General features: G+C 40.7%; 1 protein-coding gene across 3 annotated transcripts in view; it reads right to left on the bottom strand.

Annotated features, from left to right (window-relative positions):
- The window catches only part of dock11 (dedicator of cytokinesis 11), a 115,377-nt gene that overhangs the window by 7,465 nt on the left and 80,329 nt on the right, over nucleotides 1-27,583 (bottom strand). For all 3 annotated transcript variants that reach the window (XM_042298286.1, XM_042298284.1, XM_042298285.1), the window contains 7 exons: nucleotides 21,914-22,129; nucleotides 13,168-13,225; nucleotides 12,108-12,214; nucleotides 8,193-8,315; nucleotides 1,937-2,050; nucleotides 507-653; nucleotides 61-271 (listed from right to left, as the gene is read on the bottom strand). In XM_042298286.1, coding sequence (XP_042154220.1) covers nucleotides 61-271; nucleotides 507-653; nucleotides 1,937-2,050; nucleotides 8,193-8,315; nucleotides 12,108-12,214; nucleotides 13,168-13,225; nucleotides 21,914-22,129 — 976 coding nt within the window. The remainder of the gene's footprint in view (nucleotides 1-60; nucleotides 272-506; nucleotides 654-1,936; nucleotides 2,051-8,192; nucleotides 8,316-12,107; nucleotides 12,215-13,167; nucleotides 13,226-21,913; nucleotides 22,130-27,583) is intronic.

Here is a 27,583-nt window from a genome sequence, read left to right as displayed (position 1 = left end):
ATCTCATTCTTTAAGATGGTTTTAAAGAGGTTGTAAAAAGAGGTTGTGAAGCTAACTAACTTGTGAGTATGCTCCTCCTCTTGCATTGCTCCTCCACCCCACCATGTTTCTTCCCCGTCAGCGTGTATGGCGTTTCGAACACAAAGCGGTTGATGTTGTGGCACTTCTCAAAGTCCGTCTTCTTCTCTGGACAGTCCTTCTCGTCAAAGTAAGGCTTAACGAAGGTGACCTGGATGTAGGCAAACTTGGTGTCTAGGTCTTTGGGGTTGACCTGTTGGAGATTGGTATGGTTGGGCTTGTTAGATAGAACCGACAACTCCAATAAAGGAAGCAAACTAATTGTTTGTACTATTTACCCCTTTTAGGAACCTGTAGGTAGTGTCCCAAATGGCAGCCTATGCCCTATATAGTAGACTACTTTTGACCAGGGCCCATAGGACTCTGGTCAAAAGTAGTGTACTAAATAGGGAATATGGTGCCATTTGGGACACTATCATAGTTACTACCTTGTTGGAGTCTTGGATGATCTTGACGCTTTCCGTTCCAAACTTGTCCCCGTAGAGCCCTAGAAGGCGCTGAGAGATCTCTGATAGGCCAGTGAGTTTGGGCTCCTTGTACACATACTCCTTACCATCCTCCTCCTCGAAGTAGCCCTGTCAACAACACAAAGTAGCCATTGGAGGCAGAGGGATGTTCATGCTGGCTATGTTGCATTACTAAGCAAGGAAAACAACAACAGCTGCAGCCTACTCAGGAGGAAAATATTCAGTCATAATTCAACTTGTTTCTCAAATGTGCAATAAATACAAATCAAATCAAATGTATTTATAAAGCCCTTCTTACATCAGCTGATGTCACAAAGTGCTTTACAGAAACCCAGCCTAAAACCCCAAACAGCAAGCAATGCATTATATAACAAATAATGCTGTGACTGATATTTCCTGGAATATGTTGTAATATAGCTTTACAGCTGTGCTTTTCTCAAAATGTATAATATATTCATTTTTAACAATATCTTTATTGGCTTTTTTTAATGTACTGTACAGCATCAGCAAACATTACAATTAAACATGAATTCATAATTTTCTAACATCCATCTATTTGAAACAAGGTTGTCCTTTTTGTGCTACTGTAAAGTATCTGAGACACTCATTGGGCCTTAGGACTCTCCAAACAACTCAAAATACAAAACTTCACATATAGACTCAGATACACATCATCCCTTATATATCTGAAGAGAGAAGTGAAACTAAGCCTTATAGGTGTTTTTCTCTTCTCACCATTTAAGCCCTGCCACAACCATCCTCCTCAGAGGCCACTAGCCTCTAAGGGATTCGTGTAATTCCACCTTTATCTAATCTCCATCTGTCAGGTAGGGAAGTTACCAAGAGAGAACACCACATTTTAGGGTTCACAGGCACTGGATATGGACTGATATCAGATATGGTTAAAAGATGACCACAGATACCTCGATGATGCTACCAACAACATGACAGACCAGCACAATTGTTGTTATTTCTTCAGTAATTGATAGAAAGAGTTTATTTTCTCCCCCCACAAAATAGAAGAGAGACAGGAAGATAACACCTAGAAATATACAACAAAAATGCATGGTCTCTTTTTACTGTGACGAGTTCCCCAAGTAAAGGGCACTCCATCCCTGACAGAGAAGAACCATTGGTTGAGCCATCATACTAAACAATTATTATTTTATAATCCGATGTCCATACTGGCATACCGGTTAATGCCCAATCCATTGTTTACTTAGAAGTGGTATGATAGTGTGGATGTCAGAAAGGAGCCAACGACTACAGTTCATCCCCAGTGTCTCTCTGTCTGAACCAGAATAAGTGTGTTTCACAGCTATAAAAAGAGAATGGAAGGAAAACACAAGGTGAACTTGTGTCTTTCATCTTTTGTCCACATGCCGACCCACCTGCCCGTAGAAAGCCACTCTGAAGTAGGTCCCCAGTAGTCTCCGGCCTGTATGCATCACCTCCAGGATCTTATTGTAGGCTCTGTGCAGCGTGTCATACAGACGGCTCAGTTTCTGAAGGAAACATACACAAAACTGGGTATTAGTGTGTGTGTGTTTGTATGTACAGTGCCTTGCGAAAGTATTCGGCCCCCTTGAACTTTGCGACCTTTTGCCACATTTCAGGCTTCAAACATAAAGATATAAAACTGTATTTTTTTGTGAAGAATCAACAACAAGTGGGACACAATCATGAAGTGGTATCGACATTTATTGGATATTTCAAACTTTTTTAACAAATCAAAAACTGAAAAATTGGGAGTGCAAAATTATTCAGCCCCCTTAAGTTAATACTTTGTAGCGCCACCTTTTGCTGCGATTACAGCTGTAAGTCGCTTGGGGTATGTCTCTATCAGTTTTGCACATCGAGAGACTGACATTTTTTCCCATTCCTCCTTGCAAAACAGCTCGAGCTCAGTGAGGTTGGATGGAGAGCATTTGTGAACAGCAGTTTTCAGTTCTTTCCACAGATTCTTGATTGGATTCAGGTCTGGACTTTGACTTGGCCATTCTAACACCTGGATATGTTTATTTTTGAACCATTCCATTGTAGATTTTGCTTTATGTTTTGGATCATTGTCTTGTTGGAAGACAAATCTCCGTCCCAGTCTCAGGTCTTTTGCAGACTCCATCAGGTTTTCTTCCAGAATGGTCCTGTATTTGGCTCCATCCATCTTCCCATCAATTTTAACCATCTTCCCTGTCCCTGCTGAAGAAAAGCAGGCCCAAACTATGATGCTGCCACCACCATGTTTGACAGTGGGGATGGTGTGTTCAGGGTGATGAGCTGTGTTGCTTTTACGCCAAACATAACGTTTTGCATTGTTGCCAAAAAGTTCACTTTTGGTTTCATCTGACCAGAGCACCTTCTTCCACATGTTTGGTGTGTCTCCCAGGTGGCTTGTAGCAAACTTTAAACAACACTTTTTATGGATATATTTAAGAAATGGCTTTCTTCTTGCCACTCTTCCATAAAGGCCAGATTTGTGCAATATACGACTGATTGTTGTCCTATGGACAGAGTCTCCCACCTCAGCTGTAGATCTCTGCAGTTCATCCAGAGTGATCATGGGCCTCTTGGCTGCATCTCTGATCAGTCTTCTCCTTGTATGAGCTGAAAGTTTAGAGGGACGGCCAGGTCTTGGTAGATTTGCAGTGGTCTGATACTCCTTCCATTTCAATATTATCGCTTGCACAGTGCTCCTTGGGATGTTTAAAGCTTGGGAAATCTTTTTGTATCCAAATCCGCCTTTAAACTTCTTCAAAGTATCTCGGACCTGCCTGGTGTGTTCCTTGTTCTTCATGATGCTCTCTGCGCTTTTAACGGACCTCTGAGACTATCACAGTGCAGGTGCATTTATACGGAGACTTGATAACACACAGGTGGATTGTATTTATCATCATCAGTCATTTAGGTCAACATTGGATCATTCAGAGATCCTCACTGAACTTCTGGAGAGAGTTTGCTGCACTGAAAGTAAAAGGGCTGAATAATTTTGCATCACCCTGAACACACACCATCCCCACTGTCAAACATGGTGGTGGCAGCATCATGGTTTGGGCCTGCTTTTCTTCAGCAGGGACAGGGAAGATGGTTAAAATTGATGGGAAGATGGATGGAGCCAAATACAGGCGATTCTGGAAGAAAACCTGATGGAGTCTGCAAAAGACCTGAGACTGGGACGGAGATTTGTCTTCCAACAAGACAATGATCCAAAACATAAAGCAAAATCTACAATGGAATGGTTCAAAAATAAACATATCCAGGTGTTAGAATGGCCAAGTCAAAGTCCAGACCTGAATCCAATCGAGAATCTGTGGAAAGAACTGAAAACTGTTGTTCACAAATGCTCTCCATCCAACCTCACTGAGCTCGAGCTGTTTTGCAAGGAGGAATGGGAAAACATTTCAGTCTCTCGATGTGCAAAACTGATAGAGACATACCCCAAGCGACTTACAGCTGTAATCGCAGCAAAAGGTGGCGCTACAAAGTATTAACTTAAGGGGGCTGAATAATTTTGCACTCCCAATTTTTCAGTTTTTGATTTGTTAAAAAAGTTTGAAATATCCAATAAATGTCGATACCACTTCATGATTGTGTCCCACTTGTTGTTGATTCTTCACAAAAAAATACAGTTTTATATCTTTATGTTTGAAGCCTGAAATGTGGCAAAAGGTCGCAAAGTTCAAGGGGGCCGAATACTTTCGCAAGGCACTGTATTTACTCATTAGTGTGCCCGTCATTGTTGAGTGTATGTATGTGTGTGCGTGTATGGTTGAAAAGTTACCAGTAATCTACTTAAGTTACTGGAATCTTCTGTAATTAACATAAAATATATATTGTAACTTTGGTCATTTATACCTGAATATATATATCATATATCATATATCGTTTTTATTTATTTTTTATATCTGTGTCCATATTGTCCATGAGTTTCTAGTAGATAGACCATATGGTTCAAGAGAAAATAGCCTAATTAATTTTTAAAAAGCATTAATTAACAATGGCATTATTTTAAATGAACTCTGCAACTATTGAGTTTTCTTCACAACTGCCACCAGTTTGGCGCCGAAACATTGACAACAAATACATTTGGACATATTAAATAAATAAGGATTTAAGAAAAATTTAAATATATTTCCCTGATATTAAACACGGATATTAAACACCAAAGGTATTCACTAAGTTGATGGTTTATATTTAGGATAATATTTTACAGCTTTGTCATTCTATTTTTTATTATTTAATATACACTGAATAATAATATAAACACAACATATATATAAAGTTACAAAAGTTATAAAGTGTTGGTCCCATATTGTCACGTTCTGACCTTAGTTCTTTTATTAGGTCTTTGTTTTAGTATGGTCAGGGCGTGAGTTGGGTGGGTTGTCTATGTTCCTTTTTCTATGTTTTGGGATTTCTGTGTTTGGCCTGGTATGGTTCTCAATCAGAGGCAGCTGTTTATCGTTGTCCCTGATTGAGAACCATATTTAGGTAGCCTGGTTTCACTTTTGAGTTGTGGGTGATTATTTTCCGTGTTAGTGTTTGTACCACACAGGACTGTTTCGTTTGTTTCACTTTGTTATTTTGTATGTTATAGTGTTCAGTTTGTTTTATTAAAAATGGACAATTACCACGCTGCAAATTGGTCCGATCTCTCTTACTCCTCATCAGAGGAAGACAACGAACGTTACATATATTTCTTGAGCTGAAATAAAAATTTAAAAAATACATTTTCCATATGTACAAAATCCTTATTTCTCACATTTTGTGCTCAAATTTGATTACATCCCTGTTAGTGAGCATCATTTGTTTTGAGGGAGAGTGCAATTGGCATGCTGACTGCAGGAATGTCCACTAGAGCTGTTGCCAGATAATTTTATGTTAATTTCTCCAACGTCGTTTTAGAGAATTTGGACGTATGTCCAACCGGCCTCACAACCACAGACCCCGCCCGTGTATGGCGTCGTGTGTGCGAGTGGTTTGCTGATATCAACATTGTGAACAGAGTGCCCCATAGTGGTGGTGGGGATATGGTATGGGCAGGCATAAGCTACGGACAATGAGCACAATTGCATTTTAGCGATGGCAATTTGAATGCACAAAAATACCTCGACGAGATCCTGAGGCACATTTTTTGAAGTTATCTGTGACCAACATATACATATTTGCAGGGGTGGAAAAGTACCCAATTGCCATACTTGAGTGAAACTGAGATACCTTAATAGAAAATGACTTAAGTAAAGGTGAGTCACCCAGCAAAATACTACTTGAGTAAAAGTTAAAGTATTTGGTTTTAAATATACTTAAGTATCAAAAGTAAATGTAATTGCGAAGATATTCTTAAGTATCAAAAGTAAAAGTATAAATTATTTAAAATTCCTTATATTAAGCAAACCAGACGGCAACATTTTCTTGTTTTTTAAATTTACGGATAGCCAGAGGCACACATCAACACTCAGACATCATTTACAAATGAAGCATGTGTGTTAAGTGAGTCTGCCAGATCAGAGGCAGTAGGATGACCAGGGATGTACTCTTCATAAGTGTGCGAATTAGACCATTTTCCTGTCCTGCTAAGCATTCAAAATGTAACGAGTACTTTTGGGTGACAGGGAAAATGTATGGAGTAAAAAGTACATAATTGTCTTTAGGAATGAAGTAAAAGTAAAAGTTGTCAAAAATATAAACAGTAAAGTTACCCTAAAAAACTACTTAAATAGTACTTTCATGCATTTTCACTTAAGTACTTTGCACCGTTGCATATTTGTATTTCCAGTCATGTGAAATCCATAGATTAGGGCCTGATGAATTTATTTTGATTGACTGATTTCCTAATAGCATGTTGCTTTTATATTTTTGTTCAGTATATTTAAGGACAAAGAGATGGCTAGAGATGATTTGAATTTAATTTTTTTAATTTAACCTGTATTTTACTAGGCAAGTCAGTTAAGAACAAATTCTTATTTACAATGACAGCCTAGGAACAGTGGGTTAACTGCCTGTTCAGGGGCAGAACGACAGATTTTTATCTTGTCAGCTCGGGGATTCGATCTAGCAAACCTTTCAGTTACTGGCCCAACACTAACCACTAGGCTACCTGAAGTACCCAAAACGATCAATTAAATGTCTTAAAATAGGCTACATAAAATCCTTGAAAGATACCAAAATTTGTGTAGTTTACTGGTAAACTTTGAAAGTTTACAGCAATATTCCATCAAATTCTTTACAGCACTGAGCAAATGTCAGGTCTGCTGAGTGCAAACTTGAATGTCGCATTTACTGTGAACACTGAGGCTGTACCCACGTTTTATGCTCGTAGGAACCAATCACTCCCCTATTACTGACTGCAAATGATCTCTAACAGCGCTAATAACTCACCAACTAGCAAAGGACACGAACAAAATGTGCACACGTGTCTACATGTAGCTCTTGCTTTGATCTCAAAACAAGCACATCTACTCAGGACCACTGCTGTAAACACAGTCCAGTTCAAAGTAAATGGCACAGATCCATATATGGCAATGATCTATTTGAATATAGGCCATCTGCAGCTCTGTTTGGTTATGGCGCACCGGTCTGTGTAGAGTACGGGCTTAAGTCATGCCAATAGAATCCTACTTCGATGCGTTTTGCCTACAACAAAAGTTTGTTTTGTTGCATTGAAAGTGGCTAATATCACATTGATTAGATCACAATTGCCACAGTAAAGGGAAACATTGATAGTGTTAACTTACAGGGAAAACTTCTCTCCCTGGGCTGATATTTCTTCTCCACCCTGTGCAGCAATCCCGGGGAGCTGCGCTGTCCGCGCAATCGCGCAGCTTAGAGGAAACATTGGTTTCCAGTAATGTACCCTCCCTTTGCAACCCTGTGTGTGTGTGTGTATATGAGTGCGTATGAGTGTGTGTGTGATATTTTCGGGCACTACTGCACTGCATGACATGTACAGTAAATCAGCAGGAGGCTTATGTACCACCCTATTAAAACAAATGATGTGTCTCACTCCTCAGAGCGAGAGAGAGAACAGAAATCGGCCAAAGGAATGTGCCACTGGCAACAGACACAACACTGAGTCAGAATTCCAAATGGCACCCTATTCCCTATTTAGTGCACTACTTTTGACCAGGGCCTATAGAGACTTTGGTCAAAAGTAGTGCAATACTTTTTTTAAAAGCCAGAGCCAAAGAGAAGACCGTCCTAGCATGAGAAGATGGCGAGTGGAACATGATTAGGGTAAACTTCTCATGGACAGTATTTTAGTTTGAGGACTTATTCCATAAACTGACTGGCTGAGCTTATTTATGCTGTATAAACCCAAGGGACAGAGTAGTGGAAAGCTTTACAGAGACAAACAGGAAGTAGTCAATATTGTCTGTGCCCTTTAATGTAATTGTCTCAATCTGACAATAGAATCCTTATTGTGGGATTCACAAAGTAGCCCTTTTCCCACGGACAACTGCATTCAATCACAGAATGGTTTTGGGTATTTTAAAAACTACTACTACTAATTCAGCCAGATAGACTCCTCACACAGCTGCTTCCACTTTACAAAGACACTGCGTAAACATTGTTCTTGATGATTCAATTTACATTTCAGTCTTGTTTATGTGTGTATGGTTGTGTGTGTGTGTGTGTGTGTTTGGCTCGTACCTGGAACTCGTGGCGTTTCTCGTAGACAGGGATAATGAGCTTGGCGATGTGTGTAATCAGCTCGTATCTCTCTGCTTTCCACAGCCCCTCTACACACAGCTCTAGACGCTCCACTAAGACCTCCTGTAGGGCAGACCGGGAAACACAGTCAGTGAAAACAGCCAGGGCCCAGCCAACATCAATAGGCATCAGCGGATTACAAGCTAGAGCCTGCTATATTGGTGTACAGTGCCTTCAGAAAGATGTATGTTGTTGTTGTATTACAGCCTGAATTCAAAATAAATTATATAAACAATTCTAACACATCTAAACACCATACCACATCATGACAAAGTGAAAACATGTTTTTAGAAATTTTAGCAAATTTATTGAATTATTAAATACAGAAATCTCATTTACATAAGTATTCACACCCTTGAGTCAATACATGTTAGAATCACTAATAGCAGCGATTACAGCTGTGAGTATTTCTGGGTAAATCTCTAAGAGCTTTGCACACCTGGATTGTATAATATTTTCACATTATTCTTTTAAAAATTCTTCAAGCTCTGTCAAGTTGATCATTGCTAGACAGACATTTTCAAGCCTTTCCATTGATTTTCAAGCCGATTTAAGTCAAAACTGTAACTAGGCCACTCAGGAACATTCAATGCCGTCTTGGTAAGCAACTCCAGTGTATATTTGGCCTTGTGTTTTAGGTTATTGTCTGCCGAAAGGTGAATTTGTCTCCCAGTGTCTGTTGGAAAGCAGACTGAACCAGGTTTTCCTGTGCTTAGCTCTATTTCATTTATTTGTATCCTTAAAAACTCCCTAGCTCTTGTCAATGACATGCATACCCATAACATGATGCAGCCACCACCATGCTTGAAAATATGAAGAGTGGTACTCAGTGATGTGTTGTGTTGGATTTGCTCCAAACATAACGCTTTGTATTCAGGACATACACTGCTCAAAAAAATAAAGGGAACACTAAAATAACACATACTAGATCTGAATGAATGAAATATTCTTATTAAATACTTTTTTTCTTTACATAGTTGAATGTGCTGACAATAAAAATCACACAAAAATTATCAATGAAAATCAAATGTATCAACCCATGGAGGTCTGGATTTGGAGTCACACTCAAAATTAAAGTGGAAAACCACACTACAGGCTGATCCAACTTTGATGTAATGTCCTTAAAACAAGTCAAAATGAGGCTCAGTAGTGTGTGTGGCCTCCATGTGCCTGTATGACCTCCCTACAACGCTTGGGCATGCTCCTGATGAGGTGGCGGATGGTCTCCTGAGGGATCTCCTCCCAGACCTGGACTAAAGCATCCGCCAACTCCTGGACAGTCTGTGGTGGATGGAGCGAGACATGATGTCCCAGATGTGCTCAATTGAATTCAGGTCTGGGGAACGGGCGGGCCAGTCCATAGCATCAATGCCTTCCTCTTGCAGGAACTGCTGACACACTCCAGCCACATGAGGTCTAGCATTGTCTAGCATTAGGAGGAACCCAGGGCCAACCGCACCAGCATATGGTCTCACAAGGGGTCTGAGGATCTCATCTCGGTACCTAATGGCAGTTAGGCTACCTCTTGCGAGCACATGGAGGGCTCTGCGGCCCCCCAAAGAAATGCCACCCCACACCATGACTGACCCACCGCCAAACCGGTCATGCTGGAGGATGTTGCAGGCAGCAGAACGTTCTCCACGGCGTCTCCAGACTGTCACGTCTGTCACATGTGCTCAATGTGAACCTGCTTTCATCTGTGAAGAGCACAGGGCGCCAGTGGCGAATTTGCCAATCTTTGGTGTTCTCTGGCAAATGCCAAACATCCTGCACGGTGTTGGGCTGTAAGCACAACCCCCACCCGTGGACGTCGGGCCCTCATACCACCCAGTCTGTTTCTGACCGTTTGAGCAGGCACATGCACATTTGTGGCCTGCTGGAGGTCATTTTGCAGGGCTCTGGCAGTGCTCCTCCTGCTCCTCCTTGCACAAAGGCGGAGGTAGCGGTCCTGCTGCTGGGTTGTTGCCCCCCTACGGCCTCCTCCACGTCTCCTGATGTACTGGCCTGTCTCCTGGTAGCGCCTCCATGCTCTGGACACTACACTAACAGACACAGCAAACCTTCTTGCCACAGCTCGCATTGATGTCCCATCCTGGATGAGCTGCACTACCTGAGCGACTCCGTTTCATGCTACCACTAGAGTGAAAGCACCGCCAGCATTCAAAAGTGACCAAAACATCAGCCAGGAAGCATAGGAACTGAGAAGTGGTCTGTGGTCACCACCTGCAGAACCACTCCTTTATTGAGGGTGTCTTGCTAATTGCCAAAATTTCCACCTGTTGTCTATTCCATTTGCACAACAGCATGTGAAATGTATTGTCAATCAGTGTTGCTTCCTAAGTGGACAGTTTGATTTCACAGAAGTGTGATTGACTTGGGAGTTACATTGTGTTGTTTAAGTGTTCCCTTTATTTTTTTGAGCAGTGTATTTTGCTGTTTTCCTCTAGTGTCTTGTTGCAAACAGGATGCATGTTTTGGAATATTTTTTATTCTGTACAGGCTTCCTTCTTTTCACTCTGTCATTTAGATTAGTATTGTGGAGTAACTAGAATGTTGTTGATCTATCCTCAGTTTTCTCCTATCACAGCCATTAAACTCTGTAACTGTTTTAAAGTCACCATTGGCCTCATAGTGAAATCCCTGAGCAGTTTCCTTCCTCTCCAGCAAGTGAGTTAGGAAGGATGCCTATATCTTTGCAGTGACTGGGTGTATTGATACACCATCCAAAGTGTAATTAATAACTTCACCATGCTCAAAGGGATTTTCAATGTCTGCTTTTTTTGTTACCCATCTACCAATAGGTGCCCTTCTTTGCGAGGCATAAAACCTTCCTGTTTTTTGGGGTTGAATCTGTGTTTGAAAATTGCTGCCTGACTTAGGGACCTTACAGCTAATTGTATGTGTGGGGTATAGAGATGAGGTAGTCATTAAAAAAATATTGTTAAACACTATTATTGCACAGAGTGAGTCCATGCAACTTATGTGACTTGTTAAGCACATTTTTACTCCTGAATGTATTTAGGCTTGCCATAACAAAGGGGTTGAATACTTACTGACTGAAAACATTTCACCTTTTCATATCTTATTCATTTGTAAACATTTCTAAAAAATATAATTCCACTCTGACATTATGGGGTATTGTGTTTAGGCCAGTGATACAACATCTCAATTGAATCTATTTTAAATTTAGGCTGTAACACAACAAAATGTGGAACAAGTCTAGGGATGTGAATACTTTCTGAAGGCAAGGTAAACCAAATAGGTTAAATACGGCAGTTCTAATATTGAAAGAGAATAATAAAACATGAGCTCACACAGTCATAAGAATGACCATAGGAGTTGGCAAGATAGCACAAACAGATCTGGGACCAGATCAGGAGATACAGTCAGGCCAAGTCAAAATCAACAGCTGTTATAATATAAAAGAACTATCAACAATGAACCAGAGATTAATCAAAATGCTATATCAACCACCAGAGCCTTCTATTTACAGTCAAAGTTAGAGTCAGCGATATGACGTCGATGCACAAAGTAAACAGCATAGTGGGTTACTGTCCGCAACATCTAAGAGCGTTGGAGCCAGAGGCTAATCTTCTCCTCTGTTCTGATCCCATGGCTACCATGTTGTTAGAGCGTGAAACGAAACAGTGTGCATGCACAGATACTGTGTGTGACTGTGAGAGCAAAGTCTTGCATCTTGCGCATTATCTGTGGAGCTGCTCGCGCAATGTCATTTTGCTGACTCTACCGTTAACTATGTGGTTATAACAGTATGAAGATAAGAAATGTCATTATATCATCACAAATGCGCACACACACACACACACACACACACACACACACACACACACACACCTCTGTGTAGTAGACATCCTGCATTCCTGTATCTTCCTTCATGGCGGCCTCCTCTTCGATGTTCAGTGTGATCCTCTTGAAGGCTGCCAGGCCACTGGGGAACATCTCTGAAAGAAAAACAACAATAACAATAGCAACAAAAGACAGACCTCCAGTCCCTATATTTTACGTAATTATTTGACCCAATAGTGGGTGTAGGATGGGAGTAGACAGCACTTCAGCCAACATGAGACGAGGCCCAGCACATTATTTAGGAGAGGCATTCTCAGACTGTGTTGCTGCTCCAAGTGACGTGAGTTATTAGCCCAGATATAGCTAATTTCTGTCAGCAATAAAGGAGTGGTCGCTTCCTACAAGAACACAAAATGTGTACATTTTTAGCCATCTTTGAAAAGTGAGTCAAGTAAAGAGCTTTTTTATGTCATAAAGGGGCATTGTTGTATTTTGAGACAGGCTTGAATGAGCTAAGTAGTCAATAGGCAGAGTGTAGCATATTTGTCAGATTCTCTGTAATAATGGTATGGCAATAAAAATAAATTGTATTTTGTAAAGTGGTTTCTTGCATCTAACAACAACATTTTCAGTCACCTTGTCTGAAGGACAAGTGGATAAACAGGTTGTCAAGCCCTGCATCTTTTTATTTCTTCATTTGAAGTCTCATGGAATGTCGGCCTACATTGAACATGCGGGTGACGAGAAGTTGCACAGAATATTCACAACTTTCAAGTTCGCGCACCAGCGGACCTGAAATATGCTCAGTGCGGAAACAAATTCGAGGGAACATTGGGTACAGGGTTGCTAAGTACAAAGTATCCTGGCTGGACAAAATGAAGATCTTATAATAGGCCAAAACAGGTGCCACGCTTTAGTCCATTGTGGACAGAATGCCAACATGCTGGTGTTAATTTTATTTTTATTTATTTAAAAGTTTTAACAAAAGTAATACCTCTAATAGTAATAAGACAATGTGAAGTGACAATAATGTAACAACACTGTAAAGTGTTACACAAGTGGAGCGAAACGACTTGCGTAAATGGGAGGTGGGGAAAGACAGTCTTACTTTTCCTGTTGAGGTATTCTGCCACCAGTGCAGCAACATGGATGTAACACATAGCAGCCTGTGGAGACATACCAAACAGTGGTTAGGGTTGGTAAGCACTCAACTAACACAGACAAAACCCTAGAGTGCAACTTTACCCACACCAACATGTGAACACAAGAGAATGCAAACACACACAACCTGTTTCATAATGTGTTGAGTCATCAGGAAGGAGGAAGACTTGGCCTTAACCATGAACCTGCCTGACAACAGAGGCTTTTTGTCACGTTCTGACCTTAGTTCTTTTGTCATGTCTTTTTTTTAGTATGGTCAGGGCGTGAGTTGGGTGGGTTGTCTATGTTCATTTTTCCATGTTGTGTTTTGAGTTTGGCCTGCTATGGTTCTCAATCAGAGGCAGGTGTCGTTAGTTGTCTCTGATTGAGAATCATACTTAGGTAGCCTTTTTCCACCTTAGTTTCATGGGTGTTTATTTCCTGTTTAGTGGTTTTTGTCTTTCACCTTACGGGACTGTTCATTTGTTGTTTATTGTTTTTGTTCAGTATTTCTTATTAAAACAAGATGAACACTTACCACGCTGCACCTTGGTCCTCCTCTCTTTCTCCCAACGACAAACGTTACACTTTTAGACAAAGTTCACTGTCTGGCTACAGTGGTTCTAAACCCAGAGGTTTTTAGACCAAGTTCACTGTCTGGCTACAGCGGTTCTAAACCCAGAGGTTTTTAAAACAAGTTCACTGTCTGGCTACAGCGGTTCTAAACCTAGAGGTTTTTAGACCAAGTTCACTGTCTGGCTACAGCGGTTCTGAACCTAGAGGTTTTTAGACCAAGTTCACTGTCTGGCTACAGCGGTTCTAAACCCAGAGGTTTTTAAAACAAGTTCACTGTCTGGCTACAGCGGTTCTAAACCTAGAGGTTTTTAGACCAAGTTCACTGTCTGGCTACAGCGGTTCTGAACCTAGAGGTTTTTAGACCAAGTTCACTGTTTGGCTACAGCAGTTCTAAACCTAGAGGTTTTTAGACCGAGTTCACTGTCTGGCTACATCGGTTCTAAACCTAGAGGTTTTTAGACCAAGTTCACTGTCTGGCTACAGCGGTTCTAAACCTAGAGGTTTTTAGACCAAGTTCACTGTCTGGCTACAGCAGTTCTAAACCTGGCGGTTTTCAGACCGAGTTCACTGTCTGGCTACAGCGGTTCTAAACCTAGAGGTTTTTAGACCAAGTTCACTGTCTGGCTACAGCGGTTCTAAACCTAGAGGTTTATAGACCAAGTTCACTGTCTGGCTACAGCGGTTCTAAACCCAGAGGTTTATAGACCAAGTTCCAGAAAACCATTACTTTCCTAGACTCTGACAAACACTTGGCAGAATTCCTGGATACTCCAACACCCCCTCTGTGCATTTTTTTCTTCTTCTTCAAAATACCTTTGCCAAAACGCAGTTATTTTTCATCCTATAGCTTGTTCTCCATCTTTTTAAAAGTGAGCCAACAGGTTTTCAGCACTTTTATTTCCATGACTGATCAAAACTATTTTTTTCATGACTCTCGTCTCTCTGTAGCAGACATATGGTGAGCAATATGTGTGGAACATCAAATCACAATAAAATTGCAGTACGGAATCTCAATACAATTGCAAGAATCACAATACATATCGCATCGGCACCTAAGTATCATGATAATATTGTATGGTGAGGTCCTTGGCAATTCCCAGCCCTAAAAGTCTGTGGTTGGAATGCTTTGTTACAAACATTTACATACTGTACATATCAGATTCCTTCTGCACGGCACACAAACATAAAAAGACAAAGTTCAAGTAGAGTGCTGGGATATTCAGTTCCAACTGCCACATGATGTAAGTCATTGGCGTTAACTCAAGCATACTGTATTTCCTAAGTATTTTCCACTGATACAATTATACAGTATATCACAAAAGTGAGTACACCCCTCACATTTTTGTAAATATTTGAGTATATCTTTTCATGTGACAACACTGAAGAAATGACACTTTGCTACAATGTAAAGTAGTGAGACTACAGCTTGTATAACAGTGTAAATTTGCTGTCCCCTCAAAATTACTCAACACACAGCCATTCATGTCTAAACTGCTGGCAACAAAAGTGAGTACACCCCTAAGTGAAAATGTCCAAATTGGACCCAAAGTGTCAATATTTTGTGTGGCCACCATCATGTTCCAGCACTGCCTTAACCATCTTGGGCATGGAGTTCACCAGAGCTTCACAGGTTGCCACTCTTCCACTCCTCCCATGACGACATCACAGAGCTGGTGGATGTTAGAGACCTTGCACTCCTCCACCTTCCGTTTGAGGATGCCCCACAGATGCTCAATAGGGTTTAAGTCTGGAGACATGCTTGGCCAGTCCATCACCTATACCCTCAGCTTCTTTAGCAAGGCAGTGGTAGTCTTGGAGGTGTGTTTGGGGTCGTTATCATGTTGGAATACTGCCCTGCGGCCCAGTCTCTGAAGGGAGGGGATCATGCTCTGCTTAAGTATTGTTGTATTGTTGGCATTCATGGTTCCCTCAATGAACTGTAGCTTCCCAGTGCCGGCAGCACTCATGCAGCCCCAGACCATGACACACCCACCACCATGCTTGACTGTAGGCAAGACACAGTTGTCTTTGTACTCCTCACCTGGTTGCCGCCACACACGCTTAACACCAGCTGAACCAAATAAGTTTATCTTGGTCTCATCAGACCACAGGACATGGTTCCAGTAATCCATGTTCTTAGTCTGTTTGTCTTCAGCAAACTGTTTGCGGGCTTTCTTGTGCATCATCTTTAGAAGAGGCTTCCTTCTTGGACGACAGCCATACAGACCAATTTGATGCAGTGTACGGCGTATGGTCTGAGCACTGACAGGCTGACCCCCCACCCCTTCAACCTCTGCAGCAATGCTGGCAGCACTCATACGTCTATTTCCCAAAGACAACCTCTGGATATGACGCTGAGCACGTGCACTCAACTTCTTTGGTCGACCATGGCGAGGCCTGTTCTGAGTGGAACCTGTCCAGTTAAAGCGCTGTATGGTCTTGGCCACCGTGCGGAGGCTCAGTTTCAGGGTCTTGGCAATCTTCTTATAGCCCAGGCCATCTTTCTGTAGAGCAACAATTATTTTTTTCAGATCCTCAGAGTTCTTTGCCATGAGGTGCCATGTTGAACTTCCAGTGACCAGTCAGTATGAGGGAGTGTGAGAGCGATGACACCAAATTTAACACACCTGCTCCCCATTCACACCTGAGACCTTGTAACACTAATGAGTCACATAACACCGGGGAGGGGAAATGGCTAATTGGGCCCCATTTGGACATTTTCACTTAGGGGTGTACTCACTTTTGCTGCCAGCGGTTTAGACATTAATGGCTGTGTGAGTTATTTTGAGGGGACAGCAATTTTACACTGTTATACAAGCTGTACACTCACTACTTTACATTGTAGCAAAGTGTCATTTCTTCAGTGTTGTGACATGAAAATATATACTCAAATATTTACAAAAATGTGAGGGGTGTACTCACTTTTGTGATATACTGTACATGTTACAATAAAGTGTTATTTCCTGAGCATGTTGAATCCTTTAATCATATCAGTTGTGATCAACAGGCACCCTATTCTCTATATACAGTACCTAGTGCACTACTCTTGACTATGGCCCTGGCCAAAAGTAGTGCACTATATAGGGAATAGTCATGCGAGGTCACCATCTTAGCTATGTTTATTTGAAACTAAATTCTAAACCAATATTGACAGTCAGACACTGGCACACAGCCACAGCAGTATGAGTCTTGGTTTACACTAACTGCTTAAGTACTCAGTGTATGAAGAAGCCACAAACACAGAGAGACAGAGACAGAGACACAGAGAGAGAGAGAGAGAGAGAGAGAGAGAGAGAGAGAGAGAGAGAGAGAGAGAGAAAGAGCACAGGCTCCCTGATGGATAAACCTAATGTCAATAGTTCCTCAGGGCTGCAAATAAAAGGCATTATACAAACCACCTCAGCATACATCACAGTTACAATGTACAAATATATGTTTAGCAAAGCCTTTATGCAAAGTGACAGAGTACAGTAAGTGCATCCATTATTAGTATGTGTATGTGACCCCTGCGGGAATTGAACCCACAATATAAAATGTTGTGCAACAAGAATGGGATTCAAACCCACGCATGCAGAGAACAATGGATTAGCAATCCGTCGCCTTACCCACTCAGCCACCTCATCCCCTAAGCACTGTCCTTAAAAGAGTTGGCTCATGCCCCAATGCCCTGCAGGACACAGTGTGGACTTTGTACTGACCCAGAGTCAGATATCTGTATTGTGTTTAGTGTTGCACGGTATAACTTCTGTACTTTTTAGATACTAGAAAATGAAAAACGGTTTAGTACTAGAATTTCTGTTACTTTCGGTACTTCTGTCAAATGTGTCTTACGGATCAACTCTGCCTATCATCACAGCTGATGTCACTCTTCTAGTGCAAAAGCACCTTGACTGCTCCACCTAACCTGTACTGGGTGTCTAGGCTGCATCATGTTAGCGCCCAACTCATGCTGCAGAAGTTAACACACTTGAATAATGCGACGATACATGTAGAAATGTTGAAACTGTTAATTAGTGTTCGCAAAACAATGTCAAAGCTGATTGCCACTTAAAACAGGTCTCTCTATCAGGTCTCTACCAAAGATTACCTATAGAGAGCAATAGTAATCTTTTTTTAGGCACTAACTCCTCCATGGGTTGTTGGACAAAGCCTACGGGGAAAAATAATGGAGTTTTTGTAGTGTTTTTGGATAAATGCTGAAAATAAAGTCTGTGGTAAACACAGGTTTAGGAGATCTGATACGCTTTGGTCTACGAGATAATCTACATCAGCTAAAGTCAATTTTTATAAACTTTTAAGCAATTATGTAATACAAAAAAGGCACATAAAGTACATGAAGGCGCCATAATTCATAAAGGTCATGTTAACTGAATGATATGATCTCATAGAACAAAATGTATAAGATCTCCTGAGCCTGTGTTAACCTAAGACCTTATTTTCGGCATTTATCCCAAAACCCTATTCTATCCCCATTAATTTTCCCCATAGGAAGGGCTGAACAAACCTGAGGTAACTCATTTCTGGGGTTTTGGACGACAAGCTGGCGAGCTCTACTGACTCAGCGAACTGACTCCGGGCGGCCCCCTCTTGCCTCGTGTATGACCTCCTTACTTGTTAGAGAGACAGCATACACTTTATATAAAATAAGCTACTTCTATGCAAATGTTGTTGATTAGCACAATAAAACAAGTCTCAAATGGAAGGGAAATAGATTGTTTGTCATATATTCAGTGTATTTTGACAATACAGAATTATTATTATATATTTGTTCTATAACACAATGCATGGATACACTCCTATTGAATATGCATTTAACCTGTATTGTGACTAGACCTAGTCTACATCTTGATTTACCCAGTTTATCAATAGAGATTTACCATTCAAATTCATTATTACCATTATGTTGTTATGTAGTTAGATTGGTAAAAAAAAAATATATATAGTTGAAATCGGAAGTTTACATACACCTTAGCCAAATACATTTAAACTCAGTTTTTCACAATTCCCGACGTTTAATCCTAGTAAAAATGACTTGTCTTACTGTCACCACCTTATTTTAAGAATGTGAAATGTCAGAATAATAGTAGAGAGAATGATTTATTTCAGCTTTTATTTCTTTCATCAAGTTCCCAGTGGGTCAGAAGTTTAAATACTCTCAATTACTATTTGGTAGCATTGCTTTTAAATTGTTTAACTTGGGTCAAATGTTTCTGGTAGCCTTCCACAATAAATTGGGTGAATTTTGGCCCATTCCTCCTGACAGAGCTGGTGTAACTGAGTCAGATTTGTAGACCTCCTTGCTCGCACATGCTTTTTCAGTTCTGCCCACAAATTTTCTATAGGATTGAGGTCAGGGCTTTGTGATGGCCTCTCCAATACCTTGACTTTGTTGTCCTCAAGCAATTTTGCCACAACTTTGGAAGTATGCTTGGGGTCATTGTCCATTTGGAAGACCCATTTGCGACCAAGCTTTAACTTCCTGACTGATATCTTCAGATGTTGCTTTAATATATCCACATAATTGTCCTGCCTCATGATGCCATCTATTATGTGAAGTGCACTAGTCCCTCCTGCAGCAAAGCACCCCCACAACATGATGCTGCCAACCCCGTGCTTCACGGTTGGGATGGTGTTCTTCGGTTTGCAAGCATCCCCTTTTTTCCTCCAAACATAACGATGGTCATTATGGCCAAGCAGTTCTATTTTTGTTTCACCAGACCAGAAGACATTTCTCCAAAAACTACGATCTTTGTCCCCACGTGCAGTTGCAAACCGTAGTCTGTTTTTTTTTTATGGCGGTTTTGGAGCAGTGGCTTCTTCCTTGCTGAGCAGCCTTTCAGGTTATGCCAATATAGGACTTGTTTTACTGTGGATATAGATACTTTTGTACCTGATTCCTCCAGCATCTTCACAAGGTCCTTTGCTGTTGTTCTGGGATTGATTTGCACTTTTCGCATCAAAGTACGTTCATCTCTAGGACAGAACGCGCCTCCTTCCTGAGCGGTATGACGGCTGCGTGGTCCCATGGTGTTTATATTTGCATACTATTGTTTGTACAGATGAATGTGATACCTTCAGGCATTTGGAAATTGCTCCCAAGGATGAACCAGACTTGTGGAGGTCAAAAAATGTTTTTCTGAGGTCTTGGCTGATTTCTTTTCATTTTCCCATGATGTCAGGCAAAAAGGCACTGAGTTTGAAGGTAGGCCTTGAAATAGATCCACAGGTACACCTCCAATTGACTCAAATTATGTCAATTAGCCTATCAGAAGCTTATAAAGCAATTACATAATTTTCTGGAATTTTCCAAGCTGTTTAAAGGCACAGTCAACTTAGTGCATGTAAACTTCTGACCCACTGGAATTGTGATACAGTGAATTTTTAAGTGAAAAAGTCTCTGTAAACAGTTGTTGGAAAAATGACTTGTCATGCACAAAGTAGATGTCCTAAACGACTTGCCAAAACTATAGTATGTTAACAAGAAATTGTGGTTGAAAAACGAGTTTTAATGACTCCAACCTAAGTGTATGTAAACTTTCGACTTCAAATGTATATACAGTACCAGTCAAAAGTTTGGACACAGCTACTCATTCCAGGGGTTCTTTATTTGTACTATTTCTACATTATAGAATAATAGTGAAGACATAAAAACTATGTAATAACACATATGGAATCATGTAGTAACCAAAAACGTGTTAAACAAATAAAAATATATTTTATATTTCAGATTATTCAAAGTAGCCACCCTTTTCCTTAATCACAGCTTTGCACACTCTTGACATTCTCTCAAACAGTTTCATGAGGTAGTCACCTGTAATGCATTTCAATTAACAGGTGTGCCATGGAATTTCTTTCCTTCTTAATGTGTTTCAGCCAATCAGCGGTGTTGTGACAAGGTAGGGGTGGTATACAGAAGATAGCACTATTTGGTAAAAGACCAAGTCCATAATATGGCAAGAACAGCTCAAATAAGCAAAGAGAATCTACAGTCCATCATTACTTTAAGACATGAAGGTCAGTCAATCTCCAATCTAAAATCAAATCTGGAGTCGGTTTTCTATTCCGCAACAAAGCCTCCTTCACTCACGCCGCCCTAGTAAAACTGACTATCCTACCGATCCTCAACTTCGGCGATGTCATCTACAAAATAGCTTCCAATACTCTACTCAGCAAACTGGATGCAGTTTATCACAGTGCCATCCGTTTTGTTACTAAAGCACCTTATACCACCCACCACTGTGACCTGTATGCTCTAGTCGGCTGGCCCTCACTACATATTTGTCGCCAGACCCACTGGCTCCAGGTCATCTACAAGTCCATGCTAGGTAAAGCTCCGCCTTATCTCAGTTCACTGGTCACGATGGCAACACCCACCTGTAGCACGCGCTCCAGCAGGTGTATCTCACTGATCATCCCTAAAGCCAACACCTTATTTGGCCGCCTTTCCTTCCAGTTCTCTGCTGCCTGTGACTGGAACGAATTGCAAAAATCGCTGAAGTTCGAGACTTTTATCCCCCTCACCAACTTTAAACATCTGCTATCTGAGCAGCTAACCGATCGCTGCAGCTGTACATAGTCCATCGGTAAATAGCCCACCCAATTTACCTACCTCATCCCCATACTGTTTTTATTTATTTACTTTTCTGCTCTTTTGCACACCAGTATCTCTACCTGCACATGACCATCTGATCATTTATCACTCCAGTGTTAATCTGCAAAATTGTAATTATCCGCCTACCTCCTCATGCCTTTTGCACACAATGTATATAGACTATTTTTTCTACTGTGTTATTGACTTGTTTACTCCATGTGTAACTCTGTGTTGTTGTCTGTTCACACTGCTATGCTTTATCTTGGCCAGGTTGCAGTTGTAAATGAGAACTTGTTCTCAACTAGCCTACCTGGTTAAATAAAGGTGAAATAAAAAAATAAAAATCTGGAAAAGTTCAACATTTTTGAAAGTTACCACAGCATTCTGTAGCGATACGCCATCCCATCTGGTTTGTTCTTAGTGGGACTGTACTACACGCTCTCAAAGGTGTTTGAGAGCGTGTAGTACAGTACCCATTGACATACATACATACATACATATTCACATACAGATAGTCATACATATTTCTATACATCACTGACTGTACCTCTGAGAGATCTCCATTCTTGATGTGTGCCCGGGCCATGCTGTCCAGCCAGGTGCGTCGTAGCTCGGGGGTGGAGGCGTAGGAGCGTGCCAGGCTGTACTGCAGGTCCAGCAGCATCTCCGGGTCCTTCTCATGCTCCCTCATCTGGGCCGTGGCCATCAGCACCGTCCGGATACGCTTGGTCAGTCCCTTCACCTCCCCAGGGAACGCTGTCGACTGGACACACACACACACACACACAAACAGAGTGAAGTAAGTGAAATTTAAAAATGTCACTCTGTGATAAGTCACTGACTCAAAGCCACAAGAGGGTAGAACACATTTAAAACATTGCTTGTTAGGGGGAGGTAGTTGCAGGAATACAGTATGGATGCTATAGTCCCGACTGTTGATCTGGCTGTGTCAAAACTAGTCAGATTTTATAGGTATGTAGGAATCCCTTGCTGATTTAAAACTTGTGCTTATTACGATTAAAAACGAAATACATGTTGTTTTTAAACTCTCGTAAGAATGTTTCAGATTAACTAAATGTTCACTCATTAGATTGGAGAACCAATCGAATGTGTTCCCGCATATATTTACAGTACCAGTCAAAAGTTGACTGGTTCAAGGGTTTTTCTTTATTTGACACATTTCTACATTGTAGAATAATAGTGAAATACATAAAAACTATGAAATAACACATATTGAATCATGTTGTAACCAAAAAAAGTGTTAAAATGTATTTTAGATTCTTCAAAGTAGCCACCCTTTGCCTTGATGACAGCTTTGCACACTCTTGGCATTCTCTCAACCAGCTTCACGAGGAATGCTTTTTCAACAGTCTTGAAGGAGTTCCCTCATATGCTGAGCACTTGTTGGCTGCTTTTCCTTCATTCTGCACTCCAACTCATCCCAAACCATCTCAATTGGGTTGAGAAGGATAACAGGAGGGGATGTGGATGGTGATAGAAGGTTGCCTATAAGTTCTGGAGGAGATGGTTAGAATGTATGAGTATTGGTTGTAATACAAGGTATACGGTGCCTTGACCAATTAATAGGCACAAAGACCATAACTACTCCCCGGGGAGGTGGGTATCATTACTTTGGAAAATTATTAATAGAGGGTGTGTGTTAGAGCCATGTGTGAGGAAATCTAAACACATCGAGAGAGGCACAGAAATAACCACCATTGAAATGGCATCCGTAGTTTCTGACACTCCGGTAAAAGGGGGAACAGAATAGGAAAACTATAGCAAAGCCATAGAGGCGCAATTTCAGTTTAATCCAACAGAAAAGATAGAACAAATAATACAACAAATATTGTGGTTGCGATTTAAAAAACAAAAAAAAAACATATACAAATTCATTAAAACAAATGTAACATTTAAATACAAAGATAATATATATATATATATTTTTTTAAATAACATAAATATAGGACAAAACACACATTACGACAAGAGAGACAACAATACATGGAGACCTAAGACAACAACATAGCAAGGCAGCAACACATGACAACACAGCATGGTAGCAGCACAACATGACAACAAGATGGTAGCAACACAACATGGTTGCAGCACAAAACATGGTACAAACATTATTGGGCACAGACAACAGCACAAAGGGCAAGCAGGTAGAGACAATAATACGCAAAGCAGCCACAACTGTCAGTAAGACTGTCCATGATTGAGTCGTTGAACAAAGAGATTGAGATAAAACTGTCCAGGTTGAGTGTTTGTTGCAGCTCATTCCAGTCGCTAGCTGCAGCAAACTGAAAAGACACGCGACCCAGGGATATGTGTGCTTTGGGGACCTTTAACAGAATGTGACAGGCAGAACGGGTGTGGTATGTGGAGGATGAGGGCTGCAGTAGATATCTCAGATAGGGGGGAGTGAGGCAGTGGGTCAGGTATACAGAGATGACCGGTTTACAGAGGAGTATAGAGTGCAGTGATGTGTCCTATATTGTTGGCAAATCTGATGGCCGACATCTAGCTGCTCGAGAGCACCCTTACCTGTTTATCTATAAATCTCTGTAACCTAGCATGGTTAGGATGGTCATCTGAATCAGGGTTAGTTTGGCAGCTGGGGTGAAAGAGGAGCGATTATGAGGAAACCAAGTCTAGATTTAACTTTAGCCTGCAGCTTTATGTGCTGAGAGGACAGTGCACCGTCTAGCCATACTCCCAAGTACTTGTATGACGTGACTACCTCAAGCTCTGCCTGTCACTCACTTGGTGACAGGCAGTGGCTGAGACAACAGATTTTCTGACTTTATACAATGGACTCTTTGAGAGGTAGTTAGCAAACCAGGCTAAAGACCCCTCAGAGACACCAATACTCCTTAGCCGGCCCACTAGAATGGAATGGTCTACCGTATCAAAAGCTTTGGTCAAGTCAATAAAAATAGCAGCACAACATTGCTTAGAATCAAGGGCAATGGTGATGTCATTTAGGACCTTTAAGGTTGCAGTGACACATCCATAACCTGAGTGGAAACCAGATTGCATACCAAAGAGAATACTATAGGCATCAAGAAAGCCAGGCAGTCGATTATTGACAAGTTTTTCCAACACTTTTGATAAACAGGGCAAAATAGAAATAGGCCAGAGTTATGTCACACATGCAGCTAACAAAAATATATGGAAATGTCTGCTCTACCCAAAATGACAACCAACTAATTGCAGCATTACCGCAAAAATGGAAGAGGCAAGTGGAAGGGGGAAAAAGTAAGGAAGTTGTCTGTCGGCCCTGCATTAAAGACCAACATTGGTTAAAGAAAATTGTGATAAATAAAAATATATAGCAGATTCATTTAAGGACCAAACAATATACAGCTGTGCCATATAGATTGCATATGGATTATGAATTGACACGCAAAACAATGCTGGATTTAAAACTTTGAATTTTTCAATTATTATACAAAATTCTTACAACCAATAGAATGTTTATATATATATATATATATATATGGGATACAACCTTTCCAGCTCTGCAGATTTTTCTGCGAGGAGGCAGAGTCATTAGATAATTTATATTGATACTGTCCATATGTAGCTCGTTTTTGGTCACAGGTCCAGGAATGGCTGAAGAATTGCAACATTTACCTGGAGCTAACGCTGAAGATATAAATACTGGGTGATTTAGAGCATTGGACTAGTAACCGGAAGGTTGCAAGATCGAATCCCTGAGCTGACAAGGTAAAATTCTGTCGTTCTGCCCCTGAACAAGGCAGTTAACCCACAGTTCCTAGGCAGTCATTGAAAACAAGAATTTGTTCTTCACTGACTTGCCTAGTTAAAGAAATGTAATTACATTTGAAAAGTCATAGGCAATCGATCAATAATATAATAATTATTTTAGCAAAAATGTTTCTTTAATTTACAATCTGTAGAAACTATGAGAATAGAAAGGTTCAGTACTTTTGTGACGCATCAAAGCAGTTAAAAATATATGGCAAATAGAAATCAAACTGGATGGACATCAGAAAGAGAGGAAGGCCAGGACTAAAAACAAAATATAACTATTGTAAAAAAGATTGTGTCCGTAAAATGTATATAGTATGTATAAGCTGGAACTAGAAGCCTAAGTGTTGTTGTTAAATAGTTTACTCCAATTAGAGGAGGGTTGGTAGGGTTTGCAGGAAATAATAAAGGAACATATATAAAAATAAAAATAAAGTATTTATATACACTACCGTTCAAAAGTTTGGGGTCACTTAGAAATTTACTTGTTTTTGAAATAAAATAAAATAATTTTGTCCATTAAAATAATATCAAAATGATCAGAAATACAGTGTACACATTGTTAATGTTGTAAATGAGTATTGTAGCTGGAAACTGCTGATTTTAATGGAATATCTACATAGGGGTACAGAGGCCCATTATCAGCAACCATCACTTCTGTGTTCCAATGGCACGTTGTGTTAGCTAATCCAAGTTTATCATTTTAAAAAGGCTATTGATCATTTGAAAACCCTTTTGCAATTATGTTAGCACAGCTGAAAACTGTTGTCCTGATTACAGAAGCAATACAACTGGCCTTCTTTAGACTAGTTGAGAATCTGGAGCATCATCATTTGTGGGTTCGATTACAGGCTCAAAATGGCCAGAAACAAAGCACTTTCTTCTGAAACTCGTCAGGCTATTCTTGTTCTGAGATATTAAATCTATTCCATGGGAGAAATTGCCAAGAAACTGAAGATCTAGTACAAAACTGTGTACTACTCCCTTCCCAGAACTGCGCAAACTGGCCCTAACCAGAATAGAAAGAGGAGTGGGAGGCCCCGGTGCACAACTGAGCAAGAAGACAAGTACATTAGAGTGTCTAGTTTGAGAAATAGATGCCTCACAAGTCCTCAACTGGCAGCTTCATTAAATAGTACCCGCAGAACACCGTCAACAGTCTCAACGTCAACAGCAAATAGGCGACTCCGGGATGCTGGCCTTCTAGACAGAGTTCCTCTGTCCAGTGTCTGTGTTATTATGCCCATCTTAATCTTTTATTTGTATTGGCCAGTCTGAGATATGGCTTTTTCTTTGCAACTATGCCTAGAAGGCCAGCATCCCAGCTGAGGACCCCTCACAAGTCCTCAACTGTCAGCTTCATTAAATAGTACCCGCAAAAAAACAACGTCAACAGTGAACAGGCGACTCCAGGATGCTGTGTTTTTTTTTTGCATGAACTTTTACCAGATCGAATATGTTATTATCTCCAACATTAATTTCACATTTTCACAAACTTCAAAGTGTTTCCATTCAAATGGTAATAAGAATATGCATATCCTTGCTTCAGGGCCTAAGCTACAGGCAGTTAGGTTTGGGTATTATATTTTAGGCGAAAATTGAAAAAAAGGGTACAATCCAGAACACAGTTCCCATTCTTCATAGTGCATTTGCATCGGAGTCATTTAGCAGGTGCTCTCATCCAGTGAGACTAAAGTGTGTTCACAGGCAAAATCACAAGGCATCCAATCATGGTCATCTGCTCGACTCAAGACTGCATTAGCCCAATGAGCTAAAGCCTATGCATTAGGCTAGCTCTGGGGGTTAACACGAGTCTTTTACAACTCAGACACATGCATTTCAACATATTACCGACTGCAGCAAGACTTCGATCATGTACACATCTTATGTTGTAATCTCTCTTTCCAAGTCAACAGTAAAGTTAATATCTGACAGAGGAACAACCCAAGAAAGATAAACAAACTACAGTATGACTCATGAAAGAACCACAGACAGTGCAGTATATCTGTCTCATTGACACACCTTTGAACCTCATTATGGGAGTCCCACACTGTTCCTGTGGTTCTGACACTGCCTACAGCAGGACTGTCTGTACTCTACACTAGGTTAGCTTCATCCCACAGCTGCTTTGTCACTGTTGGAGAACTAGTTGTTGAATGAAGATGGAAGAGGTACAGTATCTACTGGGTGAAAAACAGACCCAAGGGGATGAAACCCCCACAGTCTGAATCACCGCAGTCAGAATCACCGCAGTCAGAATCACCGCAGTCCGAAGGAAAACAAACTATATTTGCACACAGGTCTGGTAGTTTGAAAGGGCCTAAAGCAGACCTCTGCTTACATATTATAATATTCTATTGTAGGGTTACCTTAAAGGTTTCGTGACTGTTGTCGCTGTTGTTGATAATGGAGACTCAAGAACATTTCGGCCTTACGAGAT

The sequence above is a fragment of the Oncorhynchus tshawytscha genome, linkage group LG15, assembly GCF_018296145.1.
Source record: "Oncorhynchus tshawytscha isolate Ot180627B linkage group LG15, Otsh_v2.0, whole genome shotgun sequence".
NCBI lineage: Eukaryota > Metazoa > Chordata > Actinopteri > Salmoniformes > Salmonidae > Oncorhynchus > Oncorhynchus tshawytscha.
The sequence above is the reverse complement of the archived record's forward strand: the minus strand, read 5'-3'. Positions and strand labels throughout refer to the sequence as shown.